This window comes from Aplysia californica, unplaced genomic scaffold, assembly GCF_000002075.1.
Source record: "Aplysia californica isolate F4 #8 unplaced genomic scaffold, AplCal3.0 scaffold00130, whole genome shotgun sequence".
Classification (NCBI taxonomy): domain Eukaryota; kingdom Metazoa; phylum Mollusca; class Gastropoda; order Aplysiida; family Aplysiidae; genus Aplysia; species Aplysia californica.
Genome location: NW_004797400.1, coordinates 95,480 through 112,829, shown reverse-complemented (window position 1 = coordinate 112,829; position 17,350 = coordinate 95,480). Strand labels below are relative to the sequence as shown.

At 39.5% G+C, this 17,350-nt stretch overlaps 1 protein-coding gene across 1 annotated transcript; it reads left to right on the top strand.

The window, feature by feature from the left end:
- Positions 1 to 1,401: 1,401 nt before the first annotated feature.
- On the top strand, positions 1,402 to 10,961 carry LOC101862406 (zinc finger protein 616). Its single transcript, XM_005096489.3, has 3 exons — positions 1,402 to 1,539; positions 4,645 to 5,465; positions 9,034 to 10,961. The coding sequence occupies exons 2-3, from the start codon at positions 4,674 to 4,676 to the stop codon at positions 10,765 to 10,767; spliced, it is 2,526 nt and encodes an 841-aa protein (XP_005096546.1). The 5' UTR covers positions 1,402 to 1,539; positions 4,645 to 4,673; the 3' UTR covers positions 10,768 to 10,961.
- The last annotated feature ends 6,389 nt before the right edge of the window (positions 10,962 to 17,350 follow it).

Here is a 17,350-nt window from a genome sequence, read left to right as displayed (position 1 = left end):
TCTCTGTCTGTCTGTCTGTCTGTCTGTTTTGTATATCTGTCTGTCTCTCTTTCTCTTTCCCTATCTCTTCTTCTCCCCCTTCTCTCTGTCTGTCTGTCTGTCTGTCTGCCTGTCTGTCTGTCTGTCTGTCTGTCTGTCTGTCTGTCTGTCTGTCTGTCTGTCTGTCTGTCTGTCTGTCTCTTTCTCTCTCTCCCCTATCTTTCTCTCTTTCTCTCTCTTCCCCCCTCTCTCTCTCTCTCTCTCTCTCTCTTTCTGTCTCGCTTTCTCTGTACGTCTCTCTTTCTCCCCTCTTTCGCTCTGTCAAAATGTCTGTCTGTCAATCTGTTTCTCTGTCTCTTTCTTTGTTTCTGTCCGTCCGTCTGTCTGTCTGTCTGTCTGTCTGTCTGTCTGCCTGTCTGTCTGCCTGTCTGTCTGTCTGTCTGTCTGTCTCTCTCTCTCTCTCTCTCTCTCTCTCTCTCTCTCTCTCTCTCTCTCTCTCTCTCTCTCTCTCTCTCTCACACACACACACACACACACACACACACACACACACACACACACACACACGTTATATTAGAGTCTCACAATTTCAGATCGTGGAAAAGCACATGAAGCAATAATGATAATGAGTTTAAAAGAATCGGTAACACCTTCCATCCCCCATCCCCCCCCCCCCCCCCCAAAAAAAGGAAAAAAAGTGGTAATCGGTAAAGTAGCAATAAAACCTCTCGATGGCACTTTGTATTTAGACAACTTTACGCAGACCCAGGTAACATATCTTTCACTAGTAGAATGCAAGCTCAATTTGGGCATTTAGACAGGGGAAAAAAAACAAATTTATAGCTGATATTTAAAAAAGTTGAAGTGTGTTGAGTTTGAGCATGGAGTGTGAGTCTTGCAGGACCACAATCACATTGTCATTATTTTGATATATATTTTTCTATTCATCAAAATATATTCGTCTTCCTTTGGAAATCGAAAGAAACTCAGATTTTGATTTTGATAGGTGCAGTTTATAGCAGAACACCATTGACATTTCGTGATAACTGGGGCCATGTTTGTCTGCGATCAACGAAAATACCTTGAACAATGGACGCAGTTTGTTTTGTTTAACGCGCGTTTCTCCACGATCAGCTGGTGACCCAGATACGCGCATCGGTTCGAAGAGCCATCTCTCTATGATTGCGGTTTTAAGACTCCTTACTAAGCTTGTTATGGGTGTGAAATTTGGTAACATTTGGTCCACTAATAAGCGAGATAACCTTCAGGTGTACCCCCCCCCCCCCCCCCCCCCTCGCTAATGCTGTACCAAACATGTAAAAATAAACATCGTGTATTATAGAAACTATAAAAAGAAAAAGGGTCACCCGGCAACAAGACGAAGTGACGGAACCGTGCCGGAAGTCAGAAATTCACTGCGAAAAAACAGGCTTGGAATTATAATTGTACCTCCGCCATTTTACTGGCCTTCTGCACTCAGAATATCAAATCTGTACCATTTTATTATTTATTTTCTGACTTTGACTCCTTATTTTAAAGCATTATTCATCAGATACTGAGGTGAGTTATAGGGTCAAGTATTAATATAGTTAAATATCTGGTTCCTTATTTTGGGAGCTGCAACTTTTCTTTTTTTAATTTAAAATATGGTTCACTCCTGGTTTGGATGAAAATATTTTATTTGATTAATTTTAAAATTTTAAAATAAGACGTGCACGATTGGAAGACCATTTATTGTTTTAAATTCCTAATTTAGAATCTAGATTCTAGATCTAGATCCATAATCTAGATCTAATATAGATCTATGAAAAATAAAATAGGTATTTTTTTACTTTCCCTCCCGTCTCACACTCAGCTACCAATTGTCTATTTTGTACTAGAAATTTTTTTAATCTAGATCTAGATCTAGATTCTAAATATTGATGCGCTGAACACGAATATCAACTTCATTTCCGTCGCAAATTAATAGTTTTTGAAATATTTAATTGTTTTTAACCGAGATAGACATGCTTTGGACCAATCGGGGGGGGGGTTCCAGGGAGGGCCTGCCCCACTGGGGTAAAAGAAAATCTGGGGGGGTTACAGGGGGGCATGCCCCCCTTATTTTACCCATAGTTTGATATTTTACAGTTAGATTTGAAATTGTCTTGAAAATAATTGCTTTGCGACAGTTTTAGTGGCTTTATGTGTGATCTGCAGCAAACAGTACAGCAGTTTGACCCCTGAAACTGCATCTGTGTGCGGGAGTGAAAGTAAAAATTTACAATATTTAGATCTAATCTAGACTAGATATATTTTAAGATCTAGATCTAGAATCTAGATTTCTAGAATAGATGTGGGTCAGTCCACGAGTAATCTAGGGGTCACCGGTCTTCCATCATGATTTTGATGGCCATCGAGAGTTATAAATCTGAAAAAAACCCATATCTCCGTAATTAAAGGAATATTCCTCCCGCAACCACATTGAAGCAATTGGTCTAAAATATTTATAAGGAGGAAGCTCCCACAAAAGCATAGGAAGGTTGGACCTTTCTTATTCTAAGCTAAAAAAGCTCAAAAAAATACTTTTTCAGGGAAAAAGGCCTAAAAATCAGTGGGGGGGGGGGGGGGGGGGGGGGGGGGGGCTATGATTTTGTTACACATATGTCAACATTCCTGAACACCTATAAAAACAGACAGAATGGCTTGAAACTAAAGATTTGGGGAGATCTGGTTCTAGATCTAGTGTTAAACTACTTTGCCCATCCAAAAAAAAGGTGCTGAAATGTTCCTTTTTTTTTTTTGCAATGAGGCTAGATTAAAAATCACGGTAGGAATGTCAAGCACCATTTGCCGATCAGCGCGATCTTAAGATGGCGCTGAACCATATGACGATCCGCAGAAAGCGCGGCCATCTCAAGATGGGCGCGACGCGCCATCACACTGAAACAAACTTTTTTGTTTTAAATATATCATTTTATAATGGCCGTCTTTATTCGGACTCGAGTCTGAATAACATTTTTTCATATATATATATATATTCGGACTCGAGTCCGAATAAAAAAAATTTTATTCGGACTCGGGTCTGGAAAAAGGGAAGGTGTCTTCGTTCAAGAGATCAAACGTTGAGTGCTTCTAATTTTCCGCCATTTTTTAGTTTCCCCCACACCTTTTCTGCCGATCCGATACCCGCCACCTCATTGATGCGCCCCCCACCCCCCATGTTTCCCACTTTCTTTGTTGTAGAAAAAGGTAAAATTGAAGATTAGCAGACCACCTGGCACCTGCATATATATATATATTATGATTATGAGCTGTGTAAAAAAAAAGACCATTTGTCGTACTTTTCTTCTAAAACTAAGAAGGGATTTCACAATAAAAACCGAATCCCGTGAAATGCAACATTTGTTTGTTAGTTTTTTGTTGGTTATTATCAACAGTGGTTTCTTAGGAGACTGTGCTAAGAGTATCGTGGAAGGAAAAGAAATCAAATGAGGTAGTGCTTGATGAAGCCCACGTGGGACGCTCAATGTTAAAAACAATCAGGAAATGACAAATGCAGTTTTTGAGACACCTGAATAGACATAAGGGTCTTGAACATCTAGCTTTCACTGGCAAAATTGAGGGCAAGCGAGGCAGGGGTAGGCCCAGAACAAACTTAGGGAACCTAAACAAACGGGTAACAGGGAAAGATCAGGGAAACGTAGCTTTTCAGAGAGCATCCGAGCAAAGGAATGAATGGAAAATCATGATCGCCGATGTCTGTCGCAGATCTGGCTCTGGATGATGATGATTATCAACTATTTTGGACTTGTAATACTCCTGGAAATTTAGGGAAAGTTACTTATTTTACAAAGTATACAAAAAAACTACAAAAGCAGGAGATCTGTAGGCCTACTTTTAAGATATTATCAATGGATAATTGTGCTACCCAATCATCAAATCAGCATATAATACAGACATCTCGAATTTTCATGTCTGATGTAACAAAAAGTGACCCTTACTGGTGGACTGACCCATAGAAATTAGATCTAGATCTAAAAATCAAACCCAAGATTGAATTAGAAAGGCCTAGGGATTAAGAGATCTAGATTACCGCCCCCCTTCCCCGCCCGCCACTGAAATGTCTAGATTTTTTGATGATCTACATCATTAATTACGAAAGCTGATTCGATTGGAAATATTTAAAAAAGATAGTTAGTTACTTGACCACTTGCGGCTGGGAACGAACATCCCCCCCCCAAGCTAGCATTGCTTCTGCACGAAGAGGTTCCCAACTTGACTTTCGTGGAGAAAAAAGCCGCAGGAAGGGCCAGCCCTTCCAATTCGGCCCTTCCAATTATAGAGTGCAATGGGTGTTTTCTTCACAACTTCGGCGTACCACTTTGCGGCCACCTGACCTAGGTGCGGCCGTATCCATGCCCAATAAATGGGGCCAGGCCTACAAGGTTCAAACACATGACAGACAATTTTTAAGGAAATCAACGACAAACGCATGATATGGTGCAATTCGAAAGCTGTCAGCTGTCTTGGCTTTTATTACGAAGTTGTAGCCCTAACTTGTGTTGCATCTGTCGTCATTTCCGTTTTACATCTGGCCTGAAGGATTTATGAAAGTAAAAAATGATTAATGATTAAATTTTGAAACTTTTTTATGCTTTAGTTTGCTTTTTATTCTCTTTGCAGAATGTTCTGATTTGCGGAAAAGTTTCAGAATGGAAGGAGATCAGCCAGATTCCCAACAGGCCTCTGGAGCTCCCCAACCTCAAGCCACAGTTGTGATTGCTACTCCACAGGAAGAACTTATTGTTCGACCTTTGCACAACCAGTCCCAGGCCCAGACTGGGGCTATAATAGTAAAAGTGAATCCCCAAACTGGCTTTACTAGCTCATCAAAATTAAAAAGCTTGTTACCCAAGGGTTTAGTCAGCAATTTTTCAAAGGCTGGAGTAACATCTCTGCCTTTCAGAGATGTGCATGATGCAAACATTGACCCGGATTTGGTCAACTCTCTGATTTCTAGCCCTGAACTTCTGAACCCTGCTTTGCGAAATAAATCATCACAACCAGTGTTATCGTCATCATCATCTTCACAAGCTGCGGTAGAGACTGCTTCACAAGTTGTGAGATCTGAAGGAATTGAGCACATTCTGCAGAATTTCGGAGGTAATGTGTTGACTTTGCCTTTCTCTGAAGATTCAAAAGACTGTGCTCAAGATCAAGCAAAGGAAAATTTGTCCCATCCTATTGGCGATGAAGGTCAGGATACTTCAGAAGGCCAGACTGCTTTGAAAAATGATAATAGTGATGCTAGTGTCAACGTTGACAAAGACTCTTCTTCATCTAGTCAACAGGCGTCATTTTCTTTTGATGAAAAGGAACAGGACTCTGATGTCATAAGGAAAACAATGGTTGAGGCTTTCGTGAAGATGGTTGTGTGTCGAAAAGTGACAGTCCAGAGAGTGCATGCCAAAACAGGTCAAGTTTTGGACACCAATGTGAAAACAGTAAGTTTTGATCAGTTAAAATGAAGATGTTTGTCACATAAATTCATAAATCTAAGTCTAGAAATTAGTGAAGGTTTAAATGGAGTCAGTTTTCAGTTTCACTCTTTCTCTCTCAAAATATTTGACCATTAAAAGTAATGGGAATCGTCTGTCTCAATTTCTTTGATCTTGATGTGACTATTTTTAGGTGTCTCTGTGTCTGAAGCATGATATTCTGTTTACACACGATATTGTCTGTAATTAATTCTGAGGTCATATTTGTTCAAACAGAGCAAGTGCAGCCATATTATTGTAATTCCTGAGCTCATAGGGAAGGGTACGGTAAGTGGCATTGTGAGAGGCAAGACACAAAATCTAAAGTTCTCTCCAACTTATCAAGTGATGATCTGAAGTGTGTCTCTATTGTTCATCCTAAAAAAGAAATGGTAAATAGATTGCTGGAAAGGGAAAGCTAACTTTGATATCATGTATTACCAAAGATTCTCTGACGCCTGATTAACTTCTAAGGAATAAAAGTCAACACTCCATGTAGATCTATACTACTTACTCTCATTGTACTTTTGCTTGTCCCGCTAAAGAAAACTAAAGTTAGGTGTGTACCGGTATCAAGCTCAAAAAAACAATTTTAGGTCTTAACTTTATTGACCAAAAATATCTTCAAGCAATGTAGAAAACTTCATATATTAGATCGCAATTTTACTCCATTCATGATCTTTCTTATAGGGTGCAGGTAAACCACGAGCCGTGCTACACGTTTTTATAGGATCCGGTTGTGATGTTCGAGCAGTGCGTCGTACCTGTATTGGTCCATAATGTAGAGTTTGTTTTTTTTTCTTAATGACGTGAATTACATGCATTTAGTACACTATTGTGAAAAGCTTGCAAACATTTTTGTCAAGCTTACTAACTGTACTGTACTATACTGTATGTTGTACAGTGGAACTCGGATTCAATGAAGTCGTCGTGCTTGACCTTAAATTTCATTAACTCTGAGTGTCCGTTATAGCAAACATGGGGATTTTGTGGAGACTATTACTATTACAGGCACCAAGCAAGTAATATCATGTATTGCTGGACAATTTCAGAAAAATACACTGAACTCTACCAAACACATTTTAAGGGCCAATTCGTTCAAATGCATGCCTGTGTCTTTTATCATCTTTAACATACTGTTTGTCAACAAGTTATGTTGTGATATAGAGCCTAGCTTTTATGGCAACGTTTGATTCCACCACAGTCCAGAGTGCAATTCATTACACTAATGTATCTCAAGACAAGCTTATCATTGTTAAGTTAATCAGTAGGGGGAGGAAAAAACTGGGATGCGTTTGCATCTACTGACGTTCCACGCCCGGGTCTGGACCGCTTGTGTCCCCCCTCCCCTAGACACACGCACACACAGTCACATGTGTGCTGGCGCCTGTCCGACCCGACACACGCTATGAGATGTATGTGTGAGTGCCAACCACGTGTGTTTTAGTTTTGGTATGAAAAGAAGACCACTCATTGGTTGCATATGCATAAGATTATAAACAATATATGCTGAGCTAATAATAGTTCATGGTTTAGATGCCATAGATGGTTTCCTGGACAAGATAAGGTTCGTTGTGGGAGTAAAATGAGCGAAGTCACGTCAGCGGGAGCTGTTCATCCTGCAAGTGACTTCGTTGAATCCGAGCTTGCTTATTTATGTGTTTGTTGAATCCGAGTTATTTTTTATTGATTTTTATGGATAAAAAAAGAAATGGGGAATCCTTTCGTTGAATTCGAGTTCGTTGAAACTGAGTTCCACTGTACTTTACTGTACTCAGTGGGCTGTTGGCGGGTGCTCAGGTGTGGTTTGCTCCTTCTTTCCTCTATCTAATACCTATCGTCCTGATCTCTCTCTCCTTCTTTTTTGTGTTTATTACTCTCTTGTAACACCTATAATCTTACTTATTTATATATGTTATGACCTTATTGTTTTGCAAGTGCTGTAAAACTCTTACAAAAACTGTTCTCTACTCTACACGACACTACACTATACACCATGAATATTCTATGACTCTACTACAATGCATGACTATAACCAAAGATAGTACAAGACAAGATGGGCCACTCAGCCTAAAAAGTGTCCGCAGGAAGTATGCTCTTTGCTTCAGATGGCGCTGCAGTCTGTTTTGAAGCTCTCTTTCGTTTTTCCAGAAGAAGAATAGGAATAGCACATCCTTGCGTGCGCAGATCGACTGCTGTTCATCAGCAGTTCGGGTACGTTCAGTGCGGAGTTTTAGGGTTTTTTTTATTTTAATGACCTCTCGCCCTTCATTCTAAAGTCAAATTAAACGAAGAAAACCATCTCCTTTTCCTCCGGAAGAGGTTTTTTGTCAGCGTAACCATTTTTAAAAAGCGTTCTTCCGAAATTTATCCCAAAACTTGCTAGTTTCACTTTGATTTTTAAAAACTCAAGTAGGGTAACTCTGTTCGCAAAGAGTGCGCTTTTGTGAAGAGGGCGCCACCAAATTTTGAGGACACTTTTTTAATTGGCTCAAAGAGAGAAGCGGCCCATCTTGTCTTGTACTATCTTTGCTATAACTATAATAGAAGTTAATACAACGTATACACTCCCCTCCTCTATACTACACTGCATTACATTGCACTGCACTACACCGCACCGCACCGCACTGCACCACACTACACTACACTACACTGCACACACTGCACTGGCCCCCCTCCCCCAGGACAATGCCTCTGATTTAAATGTCTTTAGGCCATTTCCAAAAGGGGGATATTAACATGTTTGTATGAGGCTAGAGAGGTGAGCAGAGAAGGCCTGATTCCTTGTTTGGACGTCTGTTGACATCCACCCCTTGGCGCTCATATATATATATATATGACCTTATACAGTTGCGAGCGCCGTAAAAGCTTTACTTAAACAAACGAAGCACTGCACTGTGCTGTGCTGTACTGTACTATACTGTTGTAGTACATCACTGTCTTTATGTTTTATGTGTCTCTCTTCAAACAATGAATAACATTCACAAGCCAGTACACCTAACACAGATCGCTTAAAATTGGAAATTATAACATTGAAATGCTACTAGAATCTAGTGGTGTTTTTAATTTAGATTGCTGCTTTCTTTTGTCTGTAATTGCACTTCTTTCAGATGGTCAAATTCAAAACATATTTCATAGGTTTCAGATTTTTGGCACTTTCTTGTGATCTCAATACAGTCTAGCAACGCACTTAGATAAAGCCATATCAGTGGGACATGAACGAACATCTTTTTATTTTTGTACCAATTTCTATGTACATTTCTTAAATACAAAGAATATTCATGTAAACAAGAAAAAATTGTGGACCTGAAAATCTGTTCGCTTAGTGAGTGTTTCGCTATGTGCATGTTTGATTGTACAATGTATTATTATACAGTATAAATAATGTGGGCCTGCTTAGGTAGTGCAGTCTTCATTTGCCAATGATCCTTCTTATAATCTGCTGACATTTACAAGTTATTTATATGAGCTAGATCTATACAAAATGGGAGATTTTTATTTTCAATTTCATGAATTTTTTATTTTATTTTCACAGGAAGAAGAAGATCCAGTTATACTGGGTGTTGACTGTGTTGAAACAACTGAAGATCTGGCTAGCTCTTCGTCTGCTACAGAAACAAAAGGAACGAGTGCAAATGACTTGTCTACTACAAAATGGAATGCATCTTTAGATGGTGGTCTTAAATTTCTGAGTGCAGTATCAGAAAGTCGACAGAAAATAGGTAAAAGTCTTATTAAAGACAAACTCATAAAATCTGCATTGCAAAGCAGTTCTTTGTCCAAGATACCAGCATCTGTTAATAAAGATACTTCAATAGACTTTTCAAAAGCAGAGGAAAGCTTTACCTTGAAAGTTTCCCGTTCGACAACTAATAAGCCTGAGGTTAAAACTGAAATAAAAGAAGAGAGTGACTTTGAATGGGATGAAGATTTAAATGATGATAGTGAAGACTTTGTCCCTAACTCATCTGTGACAACTCGTAGAACTTCAAGTATCACAACAAGAAACCAAAAGACCACTACCGGTTTTTCCAGCAGCTTGTCAAGTAAAGAAGATTCAAAATCTGACTCAGTAATTCTGCTACCTAAGAAAAGAGGAAGAAAAAGGAAATGGGACAATGCACTTGGTTTGTCTTCAAACCTTCGAAGATGTCAGTTTTGCAGTAAACTTTTCAAAAGTGTGCAGGCGTGTGCAAAACACATGAAAAAAGGAGAATGTATCTCATCCGTTTTTTGCTTTATCTGCTCTAAGGCTCTAAATGATGAGCGAGAATTAGAAGAGCACTTATCATCCCACCGAAATGAATCAAAAAGCAGTTCATATTCATGTGAAGATTGTCATCGAGAGTACAGAACAAAAGCTGGTTATCTGAAACACTTTCGGATGGGAACTTGCCAGAAAAGGAAAAGTTATGAAGATGGGAGCACTGGTGAATTTTTGTGTGATATCTGTGAATCAAGGTTCAGCAGTGAGGACTATCTAAAGCTGCACCGCTACAAAGTGCATGAAAATCCAAGGGACACACATGACTGTCCAGATTGTGGGAGAAAATTTTATAGCTATGCGGGCTTTCAAAAACATCGGAATACAAAGTCTTGTACTGAGCCACTGAAATGTCATATTTGTGGGAAAACTTATTCTAATAAAGCCAAGGAAAGCTTCAAAATCCACATGAAGCACCATAAATCTGAGGTGACTGGTTTGACTTTCAATTGTGAAGAATGTGGTCGCGCTTACATGACTCAAATGGCTTTGAATAAGCATAAACTGTCCCATACTGGGGTCAAGCCCTACAAATGTGAAACCTGTGGAAAAGAGTTTTCTATGCGTTATATGGTGAAAGATCATGCCCGAATGCACACAGGGGAACGTCCGTTCCTGTGCAGTCTTTGTGGCAGTGCATTCAGCAATAAGGGCCATCTCGGTCGGCACCTCCGCTCTCACGAAAACGGTACATTGCTCAAACGGGGACGCCCAAAGAAGATTAGAGAGCCACAAGAAAACCTCCCTCAGGAAACAGAGCTGAAAATGATAGACTTACGGGATGCTCTTCAGGGCTTTGATGGCCAGTCTATACAGGTTGTTGATGGTCAAGTCTTTGATGCTCAGGGAAACAGTACACCAATGATTATCCAAGCTGACAATAATACAATAATTATCGCTGAAGGGTGGCCAGAGGCTGCGGGAGCTAATCCGACTGTTGGTTTAGATGGTACCCATGAAATTGTCAATGTCACCAATAACATTGTGCCTAATCTTAGTGTTTAGACTCGTTCATTTTACACTCTGGTACTGGTAGGGAATTTAATGTAAGGAGATATTTCTGTCTGTTGCTTGATCTGATAGTACATGCAATTTGTTTGAAAATTTATAGTTGTGAAATGTATGCAAGTTCGTCAGTTGAATTGAATGATACACTCAGTTACTTTTGCTCAGATAAATGATGAATACTCTTCTGTTATTCATTATGTTTCTCTGTCTTTTTGCATCAAGGTTCTTCCATAATCTCAAAATGGTACATGTATGCCGCACCCAAGTCAATGTAATCTGCCATTTCGTTTGAACTGAAACTGAAAAGTGTGAGGGGGGGTTGACACAAATAATTAATAGTGATAGTAATAGTAACTTGTTTACGATGTAAAAATTAATTATCTGAATTGGGTTGTTTTTTTTCCCTCATCACAGATCGTTATTAAATGATATCAAATTTTCTATCAGTAAGGAGATAGATCTATACATGTAGATTGAAAAATTGTACAGTGGGCCCCAATTGTACCAACGGGATTCCAGCTATAGCTAGCTTTTAATGTTGGCCTAGGCACCACGTCATAATTGCCTTCCCTTGGGACTGTGAGACTTGTAACGGGATGTGTGTCACAACACGGTGGAATCAAGCGCATGTCAATTTTTGGACATGTGGAATTACTGGTACCATTTTAAAGCTTGTTCCTTTGTCTTGCATTGTGTAAAAAAAAAATACTCATCTATCAAGAATGGAAGTCGAGATATTTGTGACCGAAGGTGGTGGAAGTCCCCTGGTTTCAGAGGTAAATTAGCCAGAAAATGGCAGCTTGAGAGTCTTAGAAACTGCAAATTTATATTTTTGTGCCTTAAATCAACATTTTTCAATAAAATCCACGCAGAAATGGATATATATAAAAGGTGTTGTGTCAAAAAACAAAAATTCAGTTAAAACAAGCCAAAACGGACAGAAAAATGACAGTTTCTTTGATTTCATTATAATATTGATAAGTGCCTGATTTCACACCGATGTCTCACATATGATTGAATGAAAAGTAGGCACTGTTCGTTGGATATACCACATACTATACAAAAACATCAATTTGTATTCCTTTTCTTAACTCAACTATGGTAACTGTTCCATTACGAATAGTTGTAAAGCACTCAGAGCATGCTGTAGACTGTAGAAAATGGATATAATGCGCTACATAAATGCAGTTATCATTGTTACGAGTTCACCTTAATTAAATTATGTCAAGTCAGCTTCATGAGACTAAAAATAAAAGATACTACTAGTAGTACATGTAGGCCTACTAGAAAAAGCAAAGAGATGAAAAAAAAAATATCCTTGCAAAAAGAAAGGGGCCATCACTGATAATTGATAAGTCAGTAGTAATCATTAATAGTAATAATAGTAATAGGCCTACTTATTTTTATTTCTATATTTGGGCAATTCTCCTGAAAACTTGAACTTTTCGTAACACGGGCATCAAATTTTAGAATTCAACAAAATTGCTTGAAAATATACTCAGTACACCTTTGACATGCCTAGTTTTGATCCCTACAAGGCTGAAGCTAAAGCTTGTTTGGTTTCTTTGGAAACAGAAGTGAAGTTTAGACTAGTGCGCTACGGTCTTAAACGTTACAGGACACAACAATACCGGTCAAAACAGGAAATATAATACTGTGAAAGAAAAATTAATTGGGCAAGCACAATGTCCGTTATATTCATTGTTTGTTCTCACAAATTTCAAAACATTTCTTTAAAGAAGAAAATGCTTATCCAACAATCATAATGTCTTTAGCGTTACCGGACAAGAATTATTTTTCAAAAAGAAAACTATACTTTTATTTACAAAAATACTGATAAAAGTAGAACTTCAAGCAAGTAGCCTATTGCTATAAAACAGGAAATGTAATGGTGTAGTTTCAGCAAATACGAACAAAATCGATAAGTGTTTTTGACCGCAACAATAGCTAAATGTAGTAGTCTTAAACGTTACAGGACAAAAGATAAAAAAGAAGTGTGCAGAACAAAGGACAATTTGTTTCTTAAAAATAATATGCACAACTACTGAGAACTAAAATATGTATTGAAATACTTCTTTGATGTTATCTGTTATGTTTATAGAAAGAAAAAAAATCAACTTATTGACTCATTGAGCATTTTATAGAGACCTAAAATTTACGAGACAAAATCTTGTGGCAGTAAAGTGAAACATGAAATCCAAACTGAACTGAAATTAATTTTCCTAACTGTAGAAGCTGCAGCAGTAGCAAAAGCAGTAGTACATGTAGTAGTAATCGTAGAAACAGCAGCAGCAGCAGCAAAAACTGAAGCAACAGAACCAAATGTCAAAAAAGGTATTCTCATCGCCTTCATTATCGCTACTAACATTGTCAAAATACATCGTTATTCATGGCAGCAACCAACGTTCTATCTTTCTGTGATTTCTTGTGACATGATGTTCACTTCCCAAAAATGTTTCCACGGCATGGTTTCAATATCATTTGAGACCACAACGATTTTGTGAGTCTTGTAGCATCCCATTTGGCACACTTTGGATGAATAGTTCATTTTCCGTAGCTCGAACAGGAAGATTGAAGCTAATTCATCACAGTGTGGACCTCTACTTCCCTTACAGCTCTGTATGATTTCAAGAACACACAACATTGCCATTGAGCATGAAACGAGTGAATGGAATGTTTACTAGCTGCTGTTCAAAGTCCAACTGTACTCAGCAAGGATGAGGAAAGTCAATATAATGTCCTTTTGCTGCTTTGTTGGGAAAGATTATTCTGACGTACATCGATCTTCCAAAGTTTGCTTTCGAGCTGCTTTGACTTTTGGAAGGACTTTCACTTTGGACATCTTGTTTGCAGGATGTGGGTGTCTGTATGACGCTTCCTCGAATGTATAGACCCTTTTTTCGTATTCTCTGCGTCTTCACCCTTTCCCTTTTTTAATGGTACCTTTCTCTAGCCTTAACGTTGTCTGTCCTTTCCTTCTGACTTGACCAGGATGCTGTTGCCTCTCTTGTGTAGCTTTTCTAGTATCACTTGCGTTGCAACGTTGCTAGTGGTAGTGGTAGCCAATGTGAGGTTTTTCCTTATTGTTTATCCTACATTTCTTAACCTGTTCGTCGGTCTTTGCCCTGTGATTTGCCACCTTCTTTTCCCAGCCGAACGTCTTCAGCTCTTTACGATTGCACATCGATGTTACCCTTTGTTTTCTTTAAACTTTAATCGGTCGTGGTATTCCTTAGTTGGCTCAATGTTAAACTTTATTGTAATAACTCTGTGTGTTTCTTTTCAGAATATCGGTACTTGAAAGCAATACATTCAGAGATCTCTAGCGCAGAGTACGCACCTATAGTAATCTAAAGTTGGAAAGAGAATGTGGGAGCGGGAGGGGTAGATGAAAAAATTGTACCAAGCAGTTTTGTCACTGAATTAAAAGAGATTAACCCGTGCTATATTTGGTCGAAAATAAGATTATGCTGCTTTACTGTTTTATTAAAGTAGTTAGCAACAGAAAAAGTAGTCTCAAATTTTGTTTTGGAATGATATGAATAAAGTGAATATATTTAAAACGATGCCATTCATCACTTGTGTGGTCTTGCTTGTCTTATCATAGTCCAAGGCGATAAAATCAGCTACTATGTCCTAAATATTATTGGGACAACACTTGTTACCAAAACGTTGGTCAAAATGATGTAGTCCGTGTAACCATTAAGACCAATGTAAAAACCTACTATCCTCTTGTTAAAGCCAATATTAACTTTTGATGAAAACTGAGGGCAAAGCTACACTGTGGACAAGGCAAAGCAGCATTGGGGGGGGGGGGGGGGGGGGGGGCAATCAAAATAAAAACCAAAAGGAAAGGCGGACGTTACCAGTCATAGTCATACCAAGAACGGCACGAAGCGAGGAGATGCCAGGACCAATTTCGGCCGATGTACAATCGCTTTCTTCATCGCCTGAAATATACATACGTGCACACGAGCATATTATTGACAGCATCCTTGACGCTAGTAGATCTACATAATTTCAGAGGGGATAACAAGAAAGGAAAACGAGGCGAGTTAGTGAAAACTGCCAAAACAAAAATGAAAAATAAAAGCAAAGCACACAATGCAGTTACTATTCAAAGAAGGACATTATTTAAAAAATTGGCCTCATTTCAATTAATTTGTTGACCAACATCTACCTGTCCATCGGTTCTCTATAACTTATAACATTCCCTTCTTAACACTCTTCCCATCTGTCTCTCAGTCAACAGTCTCAATGAACAATCTCTTCTTAGGTTCTTTCTTTGTTTTCTCCTCTTTTTTCTGAGCCTCCTCCATCAGACGTTTCATTTCAGGGGTTGACGTGTGATTCTGGGGGTTGTTCCTGATTTGATGGAACACATGTTTCTTGTGACTGTCCCGCCTGTAGGACCTCTGGTGGCGGTCTGTCTGTGACCACAGGTTGCAGATACTCTTCATTCTCAAAAGCATCCTTGTTTAGAGGCCAAGTTCTTGACAGTCGGAAGCCAGACATGATGTTGGAGGGAGTTGCAGACGGGGTTCGGCCATCTCGTAAATTGTGATGGTTTTTCCCGTTTTTCTCAGCTTCCATGCGTCACAATTTCTGCTGAAAGCAGCTTTCATTGGGCCAAAAACACTTCGTCCAATGGCTGTGTTATGTTGGATGTGTGGGGCGGAAAAGTCATGATACGGATGTTTTCTTTTGCGAATTCCAGTGCCTTGCAAGAAATATATGGCTCTTGTGGTTGTCCATTGTGGTGATGGTTGGCTGTTCCTTTGTGGGCCGTGTGTGAAGGATTATGTGTTTGACGACATGCAGAAGGTTTTCCTTTTTCATCCATCCTGATGAGTGGACCAGTCCTAAAGATCCTTCAGGGGCACCATTCATTATTACATCCTTCAGATTCTTCCTCCAGGTGGCGTCGGTAGCGTAGTGGTTAGGCTACCAGACTGGTAATTGTGGGTTCGGGGGTTCGAGCCTCAGCTCGGTCCGACGTTGTGTCCTTGGGAAAGGCACTACACGAACTTTCCACTTGGCTCTGTCCTATCGGAGACGGACTTTAAACTAGGAGGTCCCGCCCCTTAAATAACCTAATAGTGTTGATAGTGGCGTTAAACCCATACCATTTTTTTTAGATTCTTCCTGGGAAACACAAACACTGGAGGGATGCTCTTGCCTGATACTGACACAATGCATGCAGCACTTTGTCACCAACTCTCCCCTCTCCCCCGATGTCACCTGGCCAACTTGTTTTACTCCTTTCGGTGCAATGGCCTTCGTCACATTATGGACAGTTGTGATGCCGGTTTCATCTAAATTAAAAATTTGGGCACAACTCAATCCTAGTTCTTGGTATGACTCCTCCAATAAATTGAAATAAGTCCCCACGGTATGCCTGTTGAAGACAGTGGCACGTGCCAAAGAGATAGCCTCTGACTGACGAAGCCTCAATTTCTCTCTTCGACGTCTCATGAAGCTGAGCTATTTCTTATTCATCCCACCTTGCTGGGTAGTGTAGTTTGTTGGCCATGGCCAGTTCATAAACGAGGAACCACAAGGTTTTTGTTGCGAGACCATGAAGAAACATATTTGCACAACGAATCAGGTAGTCTGCAAGCATGTCTTCTTGATCCTGAGCGAAGACTTGTGCGTTGGAGCAATTGGGCTCAAGGGGCAAGCATTGAGATGCTTTCTTCACGTTGCTCCGAAGGGTTCCTCGTGGAATCCTGTGACGTTTTGCAACTGCTTGTAATGGCTCGCCTGCATTCACTTCATTCACTGCACGTTGCATTGATTCTTGTGGAATCTTTCCACGGTCTGGATGCTTGCGGACGTAGTTACGGGGCATCTTTCCTGCAGCACAGGGAGAATAAACACGATATTATTACCGGTAGTTTCTTGTTAGCTGATTGTAGAAAAAACATGGATCTGGCTCTACGTCTAGAAATAGAAACAGCTACACCAGACACTCGATGCATCAAAAATGTATTGTTACAACGTCGATATTATCAAAAATCAATAAAATACACACTTTAATCTGACCTTTATCAATCTAAAAACAGTGGAAATAAAGTGGGTGAGTTCTCCCCGCTGATGCTGAAGAACCTCTGTTTTGGTGGGGAGGAATAGCTTGTTGTGACCAGCGTTGCCATTGACATTTACTAGATTTTGAAGAAAAGTCCACTAAATGGGACTTAGCAGTTGTGAGCGCCGTAAAACCTTATACTATACATACATACACTAAATGGGATGAAAAAATACTTTACAAAATTTATCTGCCTTATATTACATATTCTTACCACTTTTGCTGTAATAGCTGGTTCTTTATTTCGGCCCAGTCAAACATATTCAATGGTGAATTCCGCTCCTTTTGGCCCCAGCCAAACCATAGACTTGAAAGCCAAAAGGCAATATTATACATGCAGCCAAGAACGAATACGTTGGGTATATCTTTCTTCAGTAGGGCCTGGAATCCTCCTTCTGATCCCATCCTTGTATTGCAGTTATCACTTGCAAAACCAATGACACTTGTTTGACGAATCTCCCTTTTTTTTAAAGAAGTGATTTCACATTCTCG